General features: G+C 41.5%; 1 protein-coding gene across 2 annotated transcripts; it reads right to left on the bottom strand.

Moving 5' to 3' along the window:
• Positions 1–1,543: 1,543 nt before the first annotated feature.
• On the bottom strand, positions 1,544–23,324 carry LOC133366979 (serpin B6-like). 2 transcript variants are annotated; one of them, XM_061590544.1, is made up of 7 exons: positions 22,951–23,324; positions 13,038–13,215; positions 9,844–9,981; positions 7,561–7,678; positions 7,265–7,407; positions 4,658–4,825; positions 1,544–2,895 (listed from the first exon to the last, which is right to left on the bottom strand). In XM_061590544.1, the coding sequence occupies exons 2-7, from the start codon at positions 13,203–13,205 to the stop codon at positions 2,491–2,493; spliced, it is 1,140 nt and encodes a 379-aa protein (XP_061446528.1). In that variant the 5' UTR covers positions 13,206–13,215; positions 22,951–23,324; the 3' UTR covers positions 1,544–2,490. The 2 variants fall into 2 exon arrangements, with proteins under 2 accessions (XP_061446528.1, XP_061446536.1); XM_061590552.1 differs by lacking the exon at positions 22,951–23,324 and adding an exon at positions 21,704–21,821.
• Between the last annotated feature and the right edge of the window lie 239 nt (positions 23,325–23,563).

The raw sequence follows: 23,563 nt of genomic DNA, 5'->3' as shown, positions 1-23,563 counted from the left end.
TTATTTATATAATCATTTGCACAGTTGGGTGGAGGTCTAAAACTGCTGCAACTAAGGCTGCAGCCACATACTTTTCAAAACTATTTTGTAATGGAACCAGCTTGAGAGGATATATTTTTCAACAAACTAGGGAAGAAATGCCCCCCACACTCACACACAATATTCCAGCTCCCTATTGCCTGGACTAAGTTAGCAAGGTCTCAAGGCTTCCTGGGCCTTGGAGAACCAGCTCACTCGCCTCTCTGCTTCTTCTCAGGTTCTGCCCTGGACTAAGCTAGGCTGCTGCATTGTCTAGGCCCAAAAGCCTAGGCACACCCACCAGATGCACTAATAACACCCACGTAGAGGCTGGCTGAGCACTGCAGGGGAGGGGGAGATGCTCTGCAGTGCATAACAATACTGTCTGTCCTGCCTTTCCTATCTCCAATTGCAAACTCTTATGGTTTGCAAACTCCCTTCCCCATCCATCAAGATTTATGTTCACTTCGTTCACACTTTTAACTCATGTATTTCCTGTGTTTGCATTCCCTCCGTAACTTTGCCCTGCCCCTTTGGATCCCGGAACAGTGTGTCTAAAAGCTCAATTGAAGTTTTATGTTACTGCAATACTAGAAATATGGGGACTGAAGGAAAATTTGAGGGGCAGAATTATAATTTGGAAAGGCAACACCCTCATTTGCCCCCCATCACTACAGCAATGAATTTAGACTAACAGCTAAATTACCAAAGAAAGAAAAAGGAGGGAGGGGGGTCCATCCAAGAGCACTGCCTTACCTCTGCATACAGGAAACAGGTGAAGGTTCATTTCCAGCTTATGTACGCCACACTTAAACCAGCAATAGCTTGTTCTGCACTGGCTTCCAAAGGATATACTCCTGAGCTCATCACAGCAGGTTACTTACAAAAATAAAAGCTACTGTTAAGACAGAGATTAGTTAGTATGTTCTATGAAACCATGACTGTGGTTGGTCTTCTAGTTATGGCCTCAACTCAAAACCCATCCAGCACTTACTTTCTGAAGAAAGAAGAGGAAGAGCAATGCACTGACATTGTCAGTTCATGTATGTGTGCACTTACTTACACATTTTAAAGTAAAAGTCACTCCACCTAAACTTCTCCAGGAGACGAAACAGAGTAAGAACAATTTGCCAGTGCTAAGTATGAGAAACAGGGACTGTCCCTGGTAAGCAGTCTGCCGAAATGTTTCTGTAGCACTTCACAAATCTCATTTATCTGCAAATGCGTGCATCTCAAAGGACATATGGGATTGCTTTCATGGTATAGAAGATACAGTGTAAGTCAGGTTGAAGTATTGTTGGTAACCATAACAGTCATCTCAAGCTGAATGAATCAGCAAATGCCACACCCTGAGAATGGACTTTACCTGAACTCGTGTTAATTAGGACAGTGACTGTTTAAACATGATGTTGGCAACCAAATGTCTTAAGTGTGGAATTGATTTGGATGTTGGAGCTGTGGAATCGTAGGAAATTCCACTATGAGCTGCTTGTTAATAAAGTTGGCAGCAACAATTAGAACCCAGAACAATTCATATACTTTATTATTTTCAATCTATTAATAAGTGCATCAAAATCCATTCAAAGGATTAAACAAGGTAATTATCACTTGTGGAATTTTGACTCTTAGCAGCTTATGACTACAAAATCAATTTGTTCACATCCTGTGTCAAATAAAACATCAAAGATCTCAACATTAGAGTCATGAAGGAGAATGCAATTCACAAGCAGAAGGCCAACATTTTCTGTATGCAGTTCTTTCTAGGGCTGCAAGGACTACATAAGGCTTTTCATTTTTACATTTGTTACTGTGATCTTAAATTTACATAACATTTTGAACATCAGGAACTAGTACTAAACAATTGTTTTTGTTTGTCAAACTCACGTGACGTTATATTGTGTTAGCTCCCTTGCGAGAAGCTCTTTTTGGTAGTTGCTCATATCTCTTAAAAGAATAAAACCAACCCTACCCCAAAAAGTGTCCTGGGTAGAGAAAGGTCAAGAACAAAAAGACCCTCACAAATCTTACCAGTTGGAGCAAAGCCACCTGGAAAAAAACGAGCCCTCTTCATTTTTATTAAGTACACACAAAAAATGAAGCAGTGTGTAGTTAGAAAGGTTCTGCTTCATCTTCACCAATATTGCTAATGATCCATGAGACAAGAGTCTTCTGAACTAAGTAGAAATGGAAATGGACTGCCTTCAAGTCAACAAGCTGGCATCAACCTGCATTAGGCTTAGTATTTAAGGAAGTCCAGAGTAATCTAAAGGCCCATATTATGGTGGGATCCCCTTATGCACAGCCATAACTCATGTACTGGAGGTGTAAAAGGCTGCTGCAAGCAGAAACACAGGCATGAAGGCTCTTAGGATTACACAAGGCAGTTTCATAAGAATAGGATGAGAAATTTAAAACAATATCAGCAGGCTGCAGTGGGGACTGTTTGTACTATACATATAAGACACTCATCCTTTAAGGAGAACAAAACCGACCATAGAACAGGATGCTTCCTGTTTGGTTATGCCGAATAAAAAAGAGAAAGGGATGGTCAGCTGTAATTCGTGGCACAAGCATAGCACACCGCATCATCATAATACCAGCAGTAGCAGCTGCTGCCTCAGTTCCCTCTTCATTTACTTCTACAAAGGATTTGTGAACAACCTCAGACAAGAATAAGTCATTGTTGGGGGACATCCCAGAGAAATCTGCCTTGACTTGGTCAAATGCCTCAGTCATTCCCATGCTGCTCAGAACAGGCTTCAGGTCATATTTTTCTTCCAGTTTAAATTTGGGTAGAAACAGCTCAACCTCAGTGTTGTCCATCATCTCAGGGTTGATCCACTCCATGAGTTTCTCATACGTCATTTCTCTCTCCAGCTAAGATAAAACAAATATGAGGTATTAAAGGGAACAAGAAATCCTGATTGCAAATTTGCCAAAATGCAAACACAATTTGGGTTAGTCTTTCACAGTCCAATCCACTTCCTGTGTAGCTTGGAAGAATTTGGTAATTTTATTGAGTCCAGCAGGATTTACTCCCATGCAATCATGCTTAGGATAGGTAAAACTGACTGGGAAGGAGTGGAAAGGCAGGTCTGATCATCTGCATGCTTATTGAATTCAATGGGATTTACTCCTATGCAATCATGTTAGAATAGGTGAAACTGACCATGGGGAGGAGGAGGGGGGAGGGGGAGATTGGACGGGAAGGGGCAAAGGGAGGCGGAGTGGAGGGCAGGTTTGATCATTTGCATGCTTATTGAGTTCAATATTTACTCCCGTGCAATCATGCTTAAGATACGTAAAACTGACCATGGGGAGGAGGAGGAGGGGATTGGAAGGGTATGCGGAGGGGGAGGGAGGGAATAGGAGAGAGGAGAAGGGAGGGTGGGTTTGATCATTTGCATACTTTTTGAGTTCAATGGGATGTATTTCTGTGCAATCATGTTTAGGATAGGTGAAACTGACCTGGGGGAGGGGCAGGGAGGGACAGGATTGGGTGGGTGGGTACTAGGCAGAGGGGAAGCCCCTTTCCTTTCCAAAAGGAAAACATTGTGAACAATATCATTGCTTTTCAGTGTTTCCCCCACCTTTTTATTCTACAGCAGGCACATGTAGCCTCCCACCCAAATTTAAACCAAAGATGTCACTGGCCACATCCACATTTGCCTTTCGATAGTAATGGCTTCTCCCAAAGAATCCTGGGAAGTGTAGTTAGTGAAGGGTGCTGAGAGTTCCTAGGAGATGCCCTGTTCTCCTCACAGAGTTTCAATCAGAGCCGCTGACTATTAAACTTTTCTGGCTACTGGAGCTTTGTCAGGGGAATAGGAGTCTCCTCTCAGCACCCTTCACAAACTACACTTACCAAGATTCTTTGGGGGAAGCCATGACTGTCTCAAGTGGAATAAAGGTCTGGTGTGGCTCCCTGATTAGGCAAGCCAAGCAGCTGTGAGTCTGGCTTTTAGAACATTGACAGTTGGTTCTTACTGAGCATGCCCGATGTTATCATTGAGTTCAATGCAACATTTCTTAAATTAATTAAAAATCAGCCAGGCATTTTTTTTAACTTTAAAACTGCAGAAGATGAAGGTCAGAGTATGGGGCAAGGTCAGTAACAAGGTTACACATACTCAGTGAACATGGCTGATTTTTAATAAATTTCAACAAATTATGAAAACTCTGACAGAAAAAAGTCCAAAAGTGGTCTGGTTTCTCTTTCTCTCTCTTTAGACTTTGAACTCTCGATTCTTTGACTGTTTTGTATATCACCATGAAAATTTAGAGGGTTGTTAAGGAAGCGTTTCTGAGTTCAGGACTCTAAGTTTTGTAAGGTTTTGTTTTGAAATGAGCTTATGGGAAGCATCAGAATGGCACGGTATTTTCAATTTAACATTTTGGAATGAGAAAAATCCACGCTGGGTATAGTATACAGCCACTCCTGTGGCTGTATAATCTTAACACTATGGTTGTTCCCAAGGGAATCACCACAAAGGAGTACAATTTGCACAAAGAGAATATTCATGTCTTGGGAGTAGGTAGGTACATTACATACATGAAGTTTCTTTGGGCATCTGCCCTCTACATGACCATTTTGATGGATAAGTATTAACATGGTTCCAGTCATTAAACAATGCCTCACCTTTTCCAGGCCTGTAGAATTATCTTCAATCTTATCAGGAAGCAGAATGATCATGCTCAACTCATTAGCAACATAAGGAAGCTCAAGAATTTTGGTGCAATAATCCGATATGTAGGTCATGTTGAATTTAGCTTTCTTATACATCATCTGCACTGTTTTGCTTTCATTCTGTAAGCAGAAGAAATATTTTTTAAGTATGCAAAGTGGAAGTTGGATCACTCAGGACAGCTACAATAGGAGCATCCCCATGTAATGCCAGCATGGAAAGTACTTGCAAATGCTTGTGTGCACCTGGTTGGCCACTGTGAGAACAGGATGCTGGACTAGATGGGCCACTGGCCTGATCCAGCAGGCTCTTCTTATGTTCTTATGTTCTTAATTCATTATATCATTTATATATAATCATTGTTTTTGCTCTACTATATTTCCTTATGCTTCTGAAGTTTGCTCTGTACAGCAGTTACTGTTCATCTATTGTTACCATCACTATCTCTCTGCAAAGTCTTCTCTTTGTAAGTGGTGGTAGCTGAGTTTCTCAGTGCATTTAAGTCACATTATAAGACTGCCGAGCTGGGTCTAGGAAAGATGTTTTTCTCACTCTTACAGAACTGCACAAATTATGCAGAACAGTTTACTTTTTACCTCAGTTCTTGTTTAGCTTCTTTTTTTGTAACCACACCCCCTGTGCAAACCATTCTCTCCACAATTGGTGGGAGCTTAAATTTCTCGTTTTATTTAATGCCTACAGCTCACACATTTGATTAATACGGTAGTGGTGTCACACTGACTAGCCACATCATGTACATAAACTAGCCCTAGCATCTATGTGTGCAGGGAAGGAGCCCTCAGCTGTTTATGCTGAGGCCTCCATGTGATCTAGAACCCTGATCATACAAGGCTCCAAAACCTGTGAAAATCTTTGTGTGTGCAGTTCCCTTTCTGCAAAAATGTACATATATCTGTGGACACTGAGGGCAGGGCTAGTCCAACATGGCCTCACTCACTCAATGATAGAATGCAAGGCCCGCTCCCCTGAATAGGCCATGTTAGATAAAATGCCGGAATTGGGTTTTGGAAAGATACAGTGTCTCTCCCCAATTTACAGGACTCCACAGATTAGAAATTCTGACATGAGGAGTAACCACTGACAATGAGAACCAGCCTGTCCCTTTAACAGCTGTCTCTCCTAAGTCAAGAGGTGAAGCTGTTCATGGTATGAAGATAAATATTAATCCTATTCAGGCATTCTAAAGACACAGTGAGGTGAGCATGCTAGCTCATCCCCCTTTGGTCACCCACCATCTGATGGACAGAGAACTCGGAAGTGGGGAGCCTTTTCTACTTCTTTCAGTTCCCCAGAGCCCAGTAATCCTTCCAATGGGTGGAGGGCAATGGCAATGGCAATGAAGGACTACCGTCACCTGCCAAGATCTGCAGCTATAAGTTTACTGCTGACCAAACTAGAAGTGATTAAGCTCATCTTTTAGCAACCATGCCAAGTTTCCATCCCTGCAAAAAAAAAAAAAAAAAAGTAACAGCAGACACCCTATCAGAACTGCAGCGTAGAGAGGTGAGATTTAATCTTTTCCTTCTTTGCTGCAGTCCTACCAAAAATCTCCCCAACAACTTTTATTAGCCCAGTTAGGAAAATTCCCTTTGGTGCTTCAGAGCTTTCCTCCATGGCTGACAGCAGCCGCAGGATTGGATTTGAAAAAAAAATTAGCAGAGAGGGAAGGGTTAAATCTCACCTCCCTATTGCACTGCGGTCCTGATGAGTGGGAGGGAGGAAGAGAGAATATATGTATAATCTGTAATGTATGTGCATCTCCTGGTTATTATTATGTTTTAAATGGATGCAGTTGCTCAGGAATAGTTTATAATTGCTGGCTTGGCCCTGAACGGAACACAAATTCAAAAATGAAGACTGCAAGAGCCCAGGAGGGGGGACCTAAGGCTCAGGGGCCAAATGCAGCTTTTCAGGCTTCTATATCTGTCTCTCTGAACTGTTCCCAGGATACACCCCTCTCCCCATGCACCACCCTCCAGTGGTTCTACTTCACCCATGGCTTGGTCAAAAGCACACAACTATTTCTATACATCCATTGGAGTTTCACAGAGTTTGTTCTTCTTGAGCGGCAGCTCCTCATCCAACAAGGTAAATTATGGGAATGGAAGGAAGTGGCATTTTCCCGCAAACGTATGTGATTTGGCATTTCGGAGTATGGGGAAAACATGCCATTCAAAGTAAAAAAAATAATTTGGTGATTTGTGTAAGTAAACCTGTGGACATGCCTAATGTGTCTCTTTAGATGGCAAGCTAAATAAAATGAAAAGCTAAATTTGACACAGATTTTGCAAGATCAATACATTATGCACACTTCAGCTGGAACCTCAGATGTGAGAGTTTAGAATTTGGGGCAAAGGTTTGTGGCAGAATGAAAGAGTGTCATTAGGACATGGTGGGAAGGGACATCTGAACTGGTCATCTGTGGAAAAAAGAGACAGAAGAAGAAAACTCCCAAATACCAGAATATGTGCAAGTTAATCACCACTAGAGAGAAAGACTGTGCGTGCTTGATGTGCTACAAATCATTTTCCATCTCATACCTTGTTAATTTTGAATGGCTGTTCCTTTGTGCAGTCTTTGCGGAACTGATTTGCCCAGTTTCCCTTGAAATAGATAGCGTTCACCAAGACCAGCCTTGTGAGAGAATTAATTATTCCTGGGGCAAGCAGGTTTTGGATTTTACCTTTAAGAAGGATTAAAGAGATGTTTTAATAGGTAGGTATTTTGCTTACACAGAGAGTAATATTCCTCCACACAGGCAAAGGATCCCACATGTCAGTTTTACTTTAGGAAGGAAAACACAGACCGTATGGAAACCCAAGAATAAACTACTCACCTGCTGTCTGTTCTTCTACCCAAGTATTTATCCGTTTCCTGGAATCTTCTGCTGCTTTACTGAAGTTAAGTTTTTCTAGAGGTGCTTGGTAAAATTTCTGACTGGAATCTATAAATGACTTTGAAAGATATATCAGCATTACAATTTCAGTATTATATTCTTCTGTATCATAAAAACACACACTATGATTTCACTCAGGATCTTCTCCAGACGAAAGAAGCAGGGAGAGTAAGGATGTTTTTTACATTTTTCAGATACCTAAAAATGTGAAAAATGTATGCATGTTCAATAGATTCATATCAGACAAAGTAGATAATCTGAAACTGACCCAACGGTAATGTCTTTTGTTCAAGAATATGCATGGCAATCACAATGTCTTAGTTAGATCTGAGAGTCCCGCATAAGAGATCTGGGTGCAGGATGCTAGATTTCTACAAAGGTGAAACATGTTTCTATATAAGAGCCTGGATCCAAAGGGCCATGAGCAGAAAGAGGAAAATGCAATGCTACTGAGCTTGCTAGGGGGTGACGTCTTGCAGTGCCATGCCACAACTTACACAGTATCAAAAAAAAAAAAAAAAAAAAAGGTAAAAGAGGAAAATACATGGTGCAGACACCCAAGTACTCAGGAAACACTGGGGCATTCATTCCTGTTTCCCGAGTGTTCTGATCTACTTTTTGATATGGAGGAAAGCAACTAGCGTGGAGAGTGCTCTGATCTGCTGCTTGCTGCCCCAATGCTGTTGCTGCCAGTAGTAAAGTGGTGGTGGGCCTTTTAAAAAGGATTGGCAGGCTAGATCAGTGGAAGGGCACTTTTGGATCCAACTTCTATACATCATTCGGTAATATTGTGCCTAGTAGCCATAGAAAGCACCAAGCTGAAACTGAAATCTGTTTCTCTAGTGGTTATCATCTTATGGCAATCCCATATGTGCAGTACTTGATGTTCTACAGCCTTTTAAAGTTTTGTAAACATCAGTGTATCCACATCCCATTAGTTTTATGATTTACAGCATTGAAGAATGTATGATCTAGCATTAGCCACTCTTCAATTTTAATGTTTTTACAGGGAAGCCAATAAAGCTAACAAAAAGCACGCAATGCAAGGGCCAGAAGATTCAGTGTGAGGCTCTAGCTGCTATCCATTTACAAAAAACATCAGCACAGATAATTGGTGTGTGTGTTATGTGCCCAAGTCGATTACAGCTTATGGCGACCCTATGAATCAGCGACCTCCAATAGCATCTATTATAAACCACCCTGTTCAGATCTTGCAAGTTCAGGTCTGTGGCTTCCTTTATGTAATCAATCCATCTCTTGTTTGGCCTTCCTCTTTTTCTACTCCCTGCTGTTTTCCTAGCATTATTGTCTTTTCTAGTGAATCATGTCTTCTCATGATGTGTCCAAAGTATGATAACCTCAGTTTCATCATTTTAGCTTCCAATGATAGTTCTGGTTTAATTTGTTCTAACACCCAATTATTTGTCTTTTTCACAGTCCATGTTATCTGCAAAGCTCTGCTCCAGCACCACATTTCAAATGAATTGATTTTTTTCTTATCCACTTTTTTCACTGTACAACAATATATTAGTTTGTTATGCTCCAAACTATGTAGCAAATGGTTATTATTAATCATCATCACCTTTTGAATCCAGAAGGGGAAAAAAGGTATACGAGAATTCCAATTACACTAAAGTTATTTCCTTTGAGAAACTTACGAGTTTTGTTTAAATTTAGTTTGAAACAAGTAGACAAGTGTGAAAAATCATGACCTGGGAGGGAGGAGAAATTTGATGAAGAGAAGCAATGAAAGGGGCAGCTGAACTGGTAGTATGCTGGTTGCATCCAGCTTCTAGTCTGATTTTCCTTCCTCCACTGCCACAATAGTCTCAAGACAAGTTGGGACAGAAGTTAACCTGGCAGGTATCTCTGAGGTGACCCTTTATTTCCCCAAAGGAAAGAGGGCCAAGTTGACAAGGGTAAAGAAGGGAGAAAGAGGTGGCAATAATGTCCTGGCCTATGGGGTGGGAGGAAAGAAGAAAAGGAATCCATCCTTCAAGCTGGTTGATTGGTACAGCCTGGCATCTAAACTCAGGCTGACTAGATATTGATCTGGCTTCAGATACCCATTTCAATTTGCTGGTATGTTTCATTGGAAAGTGCAGAAGAGATAGGGAGTGCTTAGCTGTGGTTCTCAACAGGTACAAGAGAATGTAACTTCTTATCAGAACAGAGACCATTTCCAAGTAGTTCTCCAGCAGGTATGTGAACTGTGTAACTTACTTCAAGAAACTCATATGCTGCATCTCCAAACAGCCTGTTGGCTTGCTTAAGCAAGTATTTGGCAGCTGGTTGGCTGATTTCAGAATTAAGTTTCTTATATCCCTGGTGAACCTCTGAGCCTTGGGTCACAGATAGCACCTACAGGATGACATATGGGTAATACATTTAGTTACATTTTAAATACTTTCAAATTTAAATACAAACATGTATCCAAGGTCACTTTAAAAACCATATTGGATGAAAAACCATTCCTTTCAGCAAGCAAGAGAGTGAAATATATGGACTGAAAACTCACTGCGATTATCCAGAAACCATTCTCTACTTAAGTTTTGGAGCTTGTTGCTCCAGGAGGGAAAAAGAAAGCAAAATTCCAAGGCATTTTGTTAGTATTACAACTGAAGAGACAAAAGCATATCCTTCCATCCTTATTTCCCAAGACCGATATCTGAAGAAGTTAGAAAGGAAACCTCCTAAAATTGATCATTTACAGGAGGTATTACAAGTAAAACTAAAATGCTTCCTTGTCTTCTGCCATTTTAAAGAGAGAGAAAAGGCAAACACAGAATGCAGAAGAAAAACTGCTACAACCATCTTTCAGTTGGCCTGGAGAACATTTCAAACTTTGGGAAGAGTTACAAGTACACTTAAAGCAAGAGTGTTTTTTAAGGAGGAATATGTGTAGATGGGAGATACAGAAAACACTAGTGTCCAAATAGTGGTGGGAAGGTGGAGTACTGAGTCTAGAAAGTAATTTTTTAAAGGGAGTTAAGACACCTTCCTATCTCTTTGTAAGAGACAAAAAAGTGGCTATCAATTTTGGTATTAGCATATTCTAATTAATACACATTATCTCCATACATATACTAAAGGAATGTTATTCCCCCCAATGATTTCTCTTTAAGCAGAAGCTTCCCCACAAGACTTGCAACAACCATTTTTGAAAATACGACTTCAGTAAAACTTCTGCCACAGGGTGTTCCAGCTGCTGTTTTTGCTGGTATACAGAAATGCCACTAGACATTGCTCTGTTTTAGATTCAGATCTTTCTTTTCAGGTAGAATGAAGCTTTGAGTAGTAAACGGTTAATGTGAGATCTCCTGAAAAAGTATTCAATAATAAATCCTTATTATCTCTTTGCTTTAGAAAGGTTCACATTGAAGGGAGTTTGTTTTTAATGGTTCCAATATTGTAATTCTAATTGGCAAATGAAAATATAACCCCATAACTTCCCAAAGAACCATCTTCTGAATAAAGATTCTAACCTTTGAAACAGGATCATCAATTGCATTACATATGGTATATGTCTCCAGTGATTTTAGGGAAAGTTTTCCCACAATACTTAACAAGTTCATTTAATTTTCGAAGCACAATTAGCATGCCATCTTTCAGCACAAGCCTTCTGTGTGAAGAAAGCTTAATTAACTTGGTTTAACTAAGGCTTGATGATGCATCTGAAATTCAGCTATGGGCAATACTAGACCAACCACAGCTAATAAGTAACTTGCTTACCAAGACCCCAGGGACCAGGGCAGCCATATCAGTAACAGATGCATGCAAATGGCACTACCTCAGAAAAATCTAAGACAGCAAAAGAACCGCTGCAAGTCTGGAAGAGAACACACTTTGAGCCTTCCTCCAGCTAGAAGGTTTCCTGGGTTTGACTTTCAAAGTTCCTTTCACATAAAAATCTTCCCTCAAGTTGACAAACTGGGCACACAAATTACCCGTCACTTGTGTTGGAGAAGAAACACAGAATCTAAATTTAGGTTTTGCTGTGCTTTATATCTTTGTTGTACCCTGGTCACACTCGTCAGACAAGAAAGGGAAAGTGCATCACTTCCACTGTACTCCCCATAGTCTTCGGAGCTGGTTTTGTTGGCTACAGGAGGTCTGCGCCACTTGCAGTTCTTCAAACCAAAAACCAACCTAGCAGCCTTCTATGGAAATCCAACAGTCATGTATGGCATGACCCACCAAATGCAAGTCCCAGTTGCCTGTCTGGGAATGCAAAACCAGCGAGATTATCAAACACCTGGCAGGGCAGAATACATGAGTGGTGGCCTGTATTTGGTTCTGTGGGTCACAGGTTGTGTAGGCCTGGCCTAAAATCAAACTAAAACCAAGAAAGTAATACTACCCCCATGATAGGTTACACTCCCCTTTGTGTGAACAGGAATACTTCTCTGTTGAACTGTGACCCAAGCCCAATGTGTTACTTGCAAATAAGGCAATTGCATGGAGCCTGGGGAACGCAAACATATGTTGAGCCCTTTCCTCACTTCACTGCTACTTCCTGGAACAGCTACATGTTGCATGTGGTTGTAATACAAACTCAGTGCATGTGCTCTTGCTGACTTGTACAGGTTCCATGTGAATAAAACATCTGTACATCAAGGGCTCACAAGTCGAAGCTTCCTTACAAGCAAGTACGTGCAATACATGGGGTTACTCCAGGAAACAGGTATGTTGTCAGAGGTGGGGATAGACATACGGCCCTGCTCTCCAGTTACCATGCAGTAGCCCTGCATGGAGTTACCTGTGAATAGGGCCCTCCTCTTCTGATATTTCCCCTCCTGCAGAGCTAATGGCAGTTTGTGGGGAAAAGAGTAAAAATACCCTCCAAGAACACCACTCCCTCATCTTCAAAACAGCCAACACTGCAGGAAGCCCCTTTTCTCAGTATCATGTTTCACAGAAGTCTGTATTAAGTGTAACCTCTTTACATTCCTAGTAATTAAAATAAATTGAAGAGGCAACACACACACACCTACACAAATACACCATACATCGCAGAATACCCTAAGCCATGTATTCTGTTTTGATTCTCAGGTTACAAATTGAAAGTTAAAACTTATTCATACCTTCACAGGGGCCAAAAAGTTAAAGCCCTCCTACCTGCATCCCAATCCAGACTGGGGGCCCTGAGCTTGTTATTTACATTTTCTAAAGTATTCAGTTACTAACTCTTCTAGTTTGACCTTTAGGAAGCATATCTACCCAGAAGTAAGCTCCATTGGGTTCCCAGGTAAGTGTGTACTGGATTGCTGCCTTAGCATTGTAGCTTTAGGAGCATGCTAAAGAAATTGCAATCTGACTTTTTACAAAAAAAAGCAACACCAAGTTATTAAAGTCCTCCCCCCACCCTCTATTCAGAATCAAAATAAGGTATTTTTTCCTTAACAGCATAGATATACCTTTGAAATCTGCGTTGCAGTGTTGCCTTTTGCACCCTGAAAGATCATTAACAAACCAGAAGAAATACTGAAAGGAGAAAAAAACAAGTTCTTCGTGTTATCCTTTTCACTTAGCTTCTTGAAAAGGTTGAGGGAAAAGGAAGTGTTGGCTGCACTGAGGCTATCCATGTTTCAGAACCTATGAAATAAGCACAGGAAAGAGACAGTCATGCAGGATGTCAACTCTCAGGTCACATTTACAAGAGAAAGCATCATGCATCATAACAGCATATCAGTCCATGTTCCCCAAAAGAATGTTTCCATGATCTTCGAAATGCCACGCCCGCTGTTTTCTAGCATAGGAAAGGCTACAGACCCCAGAGCAGACACCAATCAGATGCTACATTTGTTTAGATCAGTGGTTCTCAAACTTTTTTGGTTTGTGGCGCACTGTAAAACATATAAAAATTTTCTGGTGCACTTCGTGTACAAAATTAAAAATATATTAATATATTTTAAACTATGAATAAAAATAAACTATAGGAAACTATTACCCTATACAAATGGGTTTCTTCTCATTTTTAAAATATACTTCCATAATATTTGAGGCACACCTAGCCACCTCTTAGGGCGCACCAGTGTGCCTGGGTGCACCATTTGGGAATCACTGGTTTAGATGAAGATGCAGTTATTTACAGAGAACAACATCTAGGCTGTAAATACACTAGTCGTCAGAACAACATGTTTCCATTAGCCACACCTGGAGGGGGAAGGGTGATCTGCCGATCAGTTGCGAAATCTCTTTGAAGAGAATTTTTTTTAGAGAAAAAAATGTACTTGAGCTGATCCTATCAGGTTTCACAGTAGAAAGGGGCAGGGTTTGACTAGCATTATGTGCCCCCGCTTTCAGAAAAGAGAAGAGGAGATGCACTGGAACCGGCAGAACAGTCAGTGTGTTGTTACCCACATTCACTCAGTTCAGTTTTAAATTTAAAAGTCTCTCACACGTTATGTGCCATATCACTACTCTCAGGACATTTTTTAAAAGAAACAGAGGGAGGAATAGGATCATATAAGAGCTGCATGTCCTCACTGTTTAATTCTAGCCACAAAAACAGTATTATTACAGCCACAGGTGACAGAATTCTGATAGTAAGGTAACAGCTACAGCTTGAATCTAGCAATTAAGTCTATGGTTGAGGGTAGTTGAGCCATGGAATGTTGAAGGTGTCAGTGAAGGGGGCACGCAGAGGAGAGGAAAATGGCCTGCCTGGGCCCCTGATAACTCACAGTATCCTGAAAAAGTGGATTGGGTCCGGGGGTGGTGGTGGTGGTGGTGGTAGGGGGAAGGTAAGAAATGTGAAGCATGAGGTTAAAAACACATCAAAACTCCTTTCGAGTGCTATACAGGGATGTTTCAACGAGTGAAGAGACACCCTTTTCAGAAGCCTCTTCCCCCTCAATCCATGAGCACTGAACAGCATTATAGGACTCCTCTTCCAGACTGGTTGGAGCCCTGGACAGGAGAACTTCTAAAGGGGGCTGGGAATGCATTACAACATTTTGTTGTAGGTCCTGGAAACTATTTTATAAGAGAGCACTTGCTAACCTCAGAACAGTAGACGTTTATTCTTATCTACCACCGGTTCTTCAATAGTAGATCTGACCAGTTTTACAAACAGCCTGCTGTCAAACATTCCTTAGCTTTCATGCTAAGGCCGCAACAAGCTGCCACACATTTTAACAAGACTCTTTCATCCAGTTCAATGCCATAATTCATGCTAAAACCTTACATTAGTTTTTACTGCACACCATCATTTCTGACCATTGGCCATACTGGCTAGGGCTGATGGGAGCTGGTTTCCAGCAATATCTGGAGGGCCAACAGGTTTCCCCTTCATGCTCTAAAGCTTTGCTTTATATTACTCTATTGTATCAGTATTATTTCGATTCCTCAACAAGTTGGCGCAAATATGACATTACCTCAATTTAAATTGTGCCAAATTAGGAAGGCCCCTTTTCTATTATGCAGTGTATGTGTGCACGCGCACGTGTGTGTGCGCATGTGCACATGTAGAGGAATGAAGCAGACTTTTTTCAAATCAAACAGTATGAGAGTCACTTATGTATTCAGCTGATTATATCCATGACCTCCTGCATTCTTTTATACAATTGTGCAATTCTTTCATAAGAATGTGGGTAAGTATTGCAAGATATTAGTTTGTTGAACTTGTGACATATTAACAAATCCTGCACGTGATTATAAGGGGATGGGCACATTCCTGGTGTAATTCTAAAACTGTGTAAGTACAAGAGGGCAAAAATGCATCACAGCCAATGTACAACCATAGACCACCACTGACCACATGGTAACTTACTACAACGTGATATAACCTCTTGATAAGCCAGTCATCTGCATTGATCAAAAACATAGGAAAGCAGACAAACAGTAAGCTTCTATTTGACAGAATGATACAGATGAACAGCTTATCTAATTAGACTACCCTCTTCTGTAGACATATTTACTAAGGCAGTTGGGGCAAATAATTTCTCTCTCTCCTATAACATAGCTACCAGGGCTGTGGAGTCGGTACGTCAAACCTTTGACTCCAACTCCTCTTATTTTTCTACTGTCCGACTCAGATTCCTTCATAAATGGCAAATGTATATTAATTTATTAATATTAATAAATTAATATTAATATTCAAATATTAATTTTATTTTGAAGTCAGAGTTGGAGTAGGTCTCCATCCAAAATTGCTTACCACTGACTCCACAGCCCTGATAGCTGCTAAGAAGTAGTTTTTTTTGTACATGTGAGTTATTGCCACCAGACCTGAAGGCACATGAATTGTGAACATGATGTTTGTGCGTGCTGATCTATGACTGGAAAAAACTGGGTTCAAAATGCTACTCAGACACATAACTTTACTAGGTGATCTTGGGCCAGTCACTTTCTCTTAGCCCAGGGCTGGAAAACTGAGGCCTTCCAGATATGGTTGGACCATAACTCCATCAGCCCCAGCCTACATAGCCAATCATTCGGGATGATGGGACTGTGTGTGCTGTGCTGAGCTCTTTGTTGGAAGGTACGATTAAAATGAAGTAAAAAAAGTTGTAGACTGAATTACTGCAGATTGTTAGAAAAAGGAGCTGCCTCACCAAGATCCAAGGGCAGGAATTGCTGTGACAATACTCACAATCTCCTGCTGCTCCTATTCTACTTTCCACATGACTGCATAACTGGGGAATTCAAGTACAGTTTACGTATGTATATATACACATATGTATGCATGTTGTGCCCACCAGGTGTAAGATGCACAAAATTAGGAAGTTTCAACATTCCTTCTCCCCATATTACTTAGAGAAATCTTTGTCTGGGCACACTACATACCTCCCACTCTCCAATGCACTTGTGAATTTCATGCAGGTGATAATTGTACATCTGAACATTTTCCTGACATGCAGATACAGTGAGGAGATAAATCCAGCAGGTGAAGCTTATCTTAGTTGTGCAGGTGCAGAGGCAACCAAGTCCACTGCCAAGTCTAGTTTTTAAAAACCAGCACTCTTGCCAAGGTAGCACAGTTTTCTGATACGGCCCATGTTATTTAAAAACAGACGCTTGGCATGTGTTCTTTTTCTCATCACAGGAAAAAGGAAAATTGAACCTAATGGCTTTGAACTTTCTGCAAAATATTAGCAGTCAGGAAAAGACACACCTCCCATCCAGACAGTGCTGTGCAAGTCAGAACTACTCTGTCCTAATATTTTACCATAAGGCAAGACTATTGATTCATTGCTATCAATTGAGCAACTTAAAAACAGAATGAGTCAGGAGTTTCATTCATTCATCACCCTGCAAAAATCTCTCCCATCCCCAAATTCAAGTCACAGCAGGTCATCTCTTTATCCTAGAAGACAGTAAAGCTACCTTTTACATTCATTCATTACATTACTAATTTAATATAGCCTTCTTATAAAACAATACAGTAAGTTACAAATGCTGATAACCTTAAAAATGGAGAACAAAGGGACCAAGCCATTCAGAACACTGTAAAACCATATGCTATACCAGGAACTAACCCATAACTCCTACAGAGATTGACCCTCTTACTCCATCTAGCCAAAACAATTTCTTGCATATAAATTTGTTCCTTAAATCTTATGTAAAAAGTAAATTTTGCTATTGATGCATACTCCTATATTTTATTATACCATTCTTTAATAGATGGAGCTATAGTTGTTCTTATTACATTACTAATTAATTGTATGAAATAATGCATTTTCAGGCATGGAATTTTTTCCCTCAGAGTAAACCTGCAAAGGACTGGGACACAATCCACAATGTCCTCCTTGATGCCATTAACTTGAAAAGAGCACTTATCCAGCATACTCCTGGTGTCAGTCAGTCTTCATTTGTCCTAACAGATCTGAATTCTAATATTCTAAAAGAAAGATTAAACCTTTGGAATAATCCCATGTAATTGAAAAACTCACACACCACCCTGTGAATCGTGCATGATCCTAATAAACTAGTTGTTTCTGCCCCCATTTGGATTTTTTTCTTCTAATGAACTGCTATAACTCCTTGCCTTTGAAAATCTTTCTCTGTGTGTGAGGTTTTTCAGGGACCGTGGTTATCAGTTAAAGGTTATCAGGTACATGAAACTTTCCTAATTTTTTAATTTTATTTGTTGCATTAATATTCCACTCTTCCTCAAAAGGAGCTCAAGGCAGTAAACATGGTGTCCTTCCGATTTAGTTAGGTTATATTGAAAGGCAGTGACTAGGCCAGTCTGGCAACCAGTGAACTTCAGGGCTGAGTGGCGATTTGAACCTGGGTCTTCCAAGCCCTAGTCCAACACTCTGACCACTATGCCACACTGAATCAAGGGACCCCTTTATTAGCACCAATCAAGATTCACTCTGGGTGAGCATTTGAGTTACAGAATACAGGTGGGCCCCGCATATACGGCGGGTTCCGTTCCGGACCCCTTCTGTAAAGCGGAAATTGCTGTAAAGCGGAACCCCATTTGCTATAATGGGCCGCGTCACACGAAAATGATGCAAAAATGTCACAAAAGAGCAAAAAATACCTTTAAAATTGAAAATGAAAGCCGCCGCATTAGCGGAACGCCTTAAAGCCGAACACCATAAAGTGCGGCCCTACTGTACATATGTATGCTAGATTTTTAAAAAACAAGTTAAATCCTTGGTTGTGTTGTCTAACTCCTTATCTAAAAAAAATGTAAGTGTACTGCCTTCAACTCAATTCCGACTTACGGCAACCCTATGAATAGGGTTTTCATGAGGCTGAGAGGCAGTGACTGGCCCAAGGTCACCCAGTGAGCTTCATGGCTGTGTGTGTGTGTGTAGGAGGGGTTTTTTCGAACCCTGGTCTCCCAAGTCGTAGTCCAACACCTTAACCCCTACACCACACTGGCTCTATCTAAAAGCTTTCCTATATTTGTATGCTTCTAATTATATGTGACTATCTTTTATCAATTATGAGATGTTATTGTTTTAGACGCTTGTTATATAACAGAAAATACTTAAAGACTACTTTAAAAACATGAAAAATATGTCTTGGGTAGAAGGCATGGCACTGAGCCCCATCTACAGCATTTCTTTCATGCTGTAATGAGAAAGCTCTTCTTTGCCTTGAACTCTGCCTTCTACAAAAGATCTCAGATTACACCGAGGCTTACTGGGATAAACAATGGAGGCACTCCCTTTGCATACACAGGTGGGTGAGGGCAGAGGTAAAAGAGGGCGTAGCAATATATGGCTTTTATCTTTGTACAGTGAGCTGGGTTCCAGCTGTGTAAGAATCAGATGTTTCTACACACACAAGGCAAGCAAGAGGCATGATCACAGTCCAAGGGCATATTCCAGTCAGGCAAAAGCACTCAAGGTGGACCCAGAACAGAGTGTAGTAAGTTTCGAGGACATAGAGATATAGAGGACAACATTGGGCTCCTAGGCCTCAAGTTCACCACCCCTGATTTAGAGTGTTATTTTACTATAATAAAGCTATCAAGAGCCACAACCTCCCCCAACCACATTCCTAAAGTTACTCCTCCCTCGCCCTCAACAAATAATGTTGCTTGTTTTTTAGCGACCAACATATACAGCAAATAGTCCAGCCACACTGTTACATTAAGACTTAGGGGGAGAAAACTGCACAAAGGCAATCAAGCATATAACAAAGAGGAGGAGGGGGAACAGGAGGTGAGTGGAGGTAGGAGAAGAGAAAGGGGGGCAGGATGAAGGTGGATTCCATGAAAAGGTTATATGCCCTTGCAGATCCAGATTATCAAACCAATCTAGAAGCAAGGACCAAACTATTTAGATAATTCTTTTTTGTCCCTTAAATGCCACTCTTTTCTCCCCTAGCAAAGTCCAAGTGTCCATCACTCTATGTATGCTGTTGGCATAGTCAAGATTTGTTTTAAGATGGAGATAGCACTCCATATCCAGAAAGAACTAAGGGCCCATTTAGACTCTGTGTGTGTGTATTCTGCAATATGTTATTGGTGCAATTATCGTGCATTAGTGGTGGATTTATACTGCACTGTCCCCACGTCATTCCATTTTATTATTTCTTCGCTGATGCTTCCCCAGTGTAACGGCATTATTGTAATCTGGAAGGGCAATCTTACACTACAGCACAATAAAAGCAGGACAAACCCCCCCCCCATCAGAACATTTGTGGTATGAGAAGTTACAGGATTTAAAAAAAACAATACTGGAAGTGGGATCACATATAACACCCTGAATCCCTGATACCATAATGAGCACAAATAAGCATGAATGCACAATAAAAAGGACACCGGCAGTGTCTAAAAACAACTGCACCTCAACATTCAAATGTTGATGCTTCCTTTACAATAAGATCTGTAGGCAGCTTATCTTACCAATGCAAACAGCTACGTATAGTATTGCCCATCTGTTCTTCTGTGCATTGTTCTGTATGTTACTGTACATTCTTCAGGACCAGGATTAATTTGCTTGTATCCAGAAGAGTTCATACTTTGGACTTTTAAGTCCTTGACAAATGTCTTGGCAAAAAGAAGTTTAGAAATTGAATTCTTCCACCCCTTGTGAACCTACTGCAAATCAAGTACTCTAGATATGAAACTATTTTCTTCCTACCCCTAGAGAATGGAAAGTGACAAGTTCAGGAAACATAAGACAGCTAGTGATTTATTGCCATGTTCTAATAATTTTTTAAAAAGAACACTTAATTTTAATCCATCCCAAGCTTACCAATGCAGTACAAATTTATGCTGCTAGAGTAAGATCCGTGCTCAAAAAGTTCAGGAAACATAAGACCAATAATGATTTTGAGGTTTAATTGTTGAAATCTATTTTTTTAAATGGAACTCTTAATTACTATCCATTTATTGCTTACCAGTTCAGTCTACATTTTAAAAATTGCCTAATGACTACATTTTAATTTTAATTTATACTACTATAAAAATCTTAAAGACCTGTACTCAAAGGGAACTTTTGTCTCTTGCTTCCTCTAACAAGAGTGAATTTAAACAAACAGACATACCTTCCACAGCTATTTAGAGAATTTCAGAGCAAAAAAAGAAAAAAGCAAGCAGTTTTCCCTCCTAACTTGAAAGTACTCCTGTGCCTTCAGTTAATGTGTGTCCTGTAAATACAAAATAAGTTTTCCCTGAAAAGGCTTGGGAAACAGACAGGGCCAGTTCTAAAGGGTGGCCAGGTTGGGCACTGGCCCGAGGGCCCCCGGAGCTACAGGAGCCCCTGAGGGGCCCTCCGCTCCCCTTCCGTGATCTGTGCCCCCCCACACCCCCACTTACCTGTCAGCCGGCTTTTTAGCATTGCCCTTAATGAAGATGGCAGCCGCAGCTTCCCTAAGATACTGAAGCCGCTGCCGCCATCTTAGTTGATGGCAGAGATGTGCGCGCATAGCACGCAAGTGTGCCATCAACAAAGATGGCGGTGGAGGCTTCATTCCCCTTAGGGAAACCGCGGCCTCCATCTTCATTAAGGACAAAGTTAAAGCCTACACAGGTAGGGGGGCTGTGGGGGGGGTGAGCGGGGGGCCACACGCATGTGCATACGTGCGCATGCACACACACCGACCGGGGGGCCAGGGCAAGCTGATGCCCAAGGGCCCCCGCATGCCTGGAGCCGGCCCTGGAAACAGAGGAGGAGCCACTTATATATGGCTGATGAATACAGTGGAAAACTGTGGCTCCGTGATAGCACTGGTGTGGCCACACCTTCCTAGTCCACAGAGTGCTGCACCCATCCATTCATTGGGTGTAGTAATCGACAGCACAGAATTCCAGCCTGTGCCATTCTCCACCAGGCACCCCACCCTTTCCCACCTGCTAGGAGGCACACTGCTTACATGAATGACACTTTCAAACCTAGCCCAAGGTGCAGTCAGGAAACCAGCCAAGAACTCCCCTGGAGACAAATGAAATAAGGAACAGGTAGAAAGTGTGATGCAAACCAAGAAAAGTTTTAGGAATTGGTTGTTGTGCATTCAGATTTTTAAACTATAACAATCTGCTCATTCACACTTCACAGTTGGTTAGAGATGTTCAATGCAAATATAAAAACAAACAAACTCAAAACACACCAAACAGGATGTGTAGCATTTCCCAGTATGGAAACACAACAATGAAAAAAGCCATGCTTACAAGATTTCTGTCTATGTCATGCAGCTGTTCAAAGCACAGAAGCCCCACTCCTTCCCACAGGCGCCAGTCCTGAATACTGCCCTGAGGCTGTGAGCATACTAGCCACCTACAGCAAAGTGTTTCCATGGGCCACACCTGGAGGAGGAACAGGTTGATCTGCCAATCAGTTGCAAAATCTCTTTGAAGCAACTTAAAAAATACACTCAGGCTGATCCCACCAAGTTTTACAGCAAATAGGGGCGGGGTTTGACTAGTGTCATGTGCCCTCATTTTCAGACGAGATTGAGAAGCACTTTCTCCCTTTACCAGCAGAACTGTAAAGGGAGAAACACACTCACTGTTCTGCTGGCTCCAGAGTGTCTCCACTTCTCTCTTCTGAAAACGGGCACACGACACTAGTCAAATGGCGCCCCTTTTTACTGTGAAATCTGGTGGGATCAGCTCAAGTGTGGTTTTTAAAAATTCCGCTTCAAACAGATTTTGCAACTGATTGGCAGATCAATCCTTTCCCCTCCCACACAGGTGTGGCTAATAGAAATACTTCGTTCTGGCGGCTAGCATGCTTACAGCCTTAAGTGTCTCTACCCCAGTCTCTCCCAGAGTTATTCATTGACTGCTCCACCTCAACAAAGGCAGCCAAAGGGAATGCTCCCAAACATGCTATCTGGGTTACAATAATAGAATAGTATAGTTGGAAGGGGCCTAGAAGGCCATCAAGTCCAACCCCCTGCTCAGTGCAGGAATCCAGGTTAAAGCATAGTATGCTCGACAGTGGCTGTTCAGCTACCTCTTGAATGCCTCCAGTGTTGGAGAGCCCACCACCTCCCTAGGTTATCCTCTGTAATCCAGCAAACACCTGATATTTTTGAGACTAACAGTCGGTTGCAATTTTCAGCATCAGTTTCTGTAAAGGCAAGCGCCCATCTCATCAAATGCACACTATAGGTCAAGCTTTTGCAGACAAAGAATGCATATATGATGAAATGGACTCTTAAATCCATGGAAGCTTATGCCACAATAAATCTGGAAGCTTCTAATGTACAGCAAGATTCTTCGGAGCAGCAAAAAAGCAAGCCATTCTAACGCAGCTACCTTTCTGGAACACCAAACAAACCAACATGCCGAAAAAGCAAACAACAACGGTCCAACGTAACCAGAGTTAGTACACACATCCTCCCCAACATCACCACACGCGCACTTTCTTGAAAGGCGACACAATAGGTGAAGAGGACAAGCAAAGTCCGTACCAGATCGAGGTGGGTATTTTCCGCTAGAAGTGTTCTGCCTGCGAGTAGAGAAAAGCACTCGAGTAAATGCAACAGATCGAGAGAGGAAACACAGCGATTCAGTTAATATGGAAACGGTCCAGCCGTTGACTCAGCCAGCTTCCAGGGTCCCTCCCTCTGCTCAGCTGCTCTTCGGGAAATCTAATGGAAAAGATGCGTAGGCGAGTGAGTCATAGCCCGAAGCCCGACATATTTGTTAGCGACTTTCCATTGCCACTGAGCATGTGCACAGTTGAATGCATATGACCAGGAGAAGAGAAGGAAGCCGCTGCCCTTCGCTTGAACGGGGCAGGAGACTTTCCTTTGCTATGAACGGCAATAAGCGCGATTCCCGCTTTTTCGGGAAGTGCAGCTATAGAGGAAGTGCTAGAAATGGCACTGAAACGGGAATGGGGCGGTACCAGTTAGAATTCTGAACTATCTATGACGTTAGGTCAGTGATGCTGCATAATACCAACGGCAGCCTTATAATGCCTGAAATGCAAGCAAACTTGGAGACATCAAAAGTACTAGTAGGAACCTGGAAGTCATGCAGGCAGAAAACTTTGATGGTTGAAGAGGATAGAGGGTGGTA

The sequence above is a fragment of the Rhineura floridana genome, chromosome 1, assembly GCF_030035675.1.
Source record: "Rhineura floridana isolate rRhiFlo1 chromosome 1, rRhiFlo1.hap2, whole genome shotgun sequence".
Classification (NCBI taxonomy): Eukaryota; Metazoa; Chordata; class Lepidosauria; order Squamata; family Rhineuridae; genus Rhineura; species Rhineura floridana.
The sequence above is the reverse complement of the archived record's forward strand: the minus strand, read 5'-3'. Positions and strand labels throughout refer to the sequence as shown.

Coding starts and splice junctions, on each gene's coding strand:
- LOC133366979 (XM_061590544.1), bottom strand. CDS start 13,205: ATGGATAGCCTCAGTGCAGCCAACACTTCCTTTTCCCTCAACCTTTTC. Junction 4,826..7,264: donor AGCCATTCAAAATTAACAAG/GTATGAGATGGA, acceptor TTCTGCTTACAG/AATGAAAGCAAAACAGTGCA. Junction 2,896..4,657: donor ATTCTACAGGCCTGGAAAAG/GTGAGGCATTGT, acceptor GTTTTATCTTAG/CTGGAGAGAGAAATGACGTA.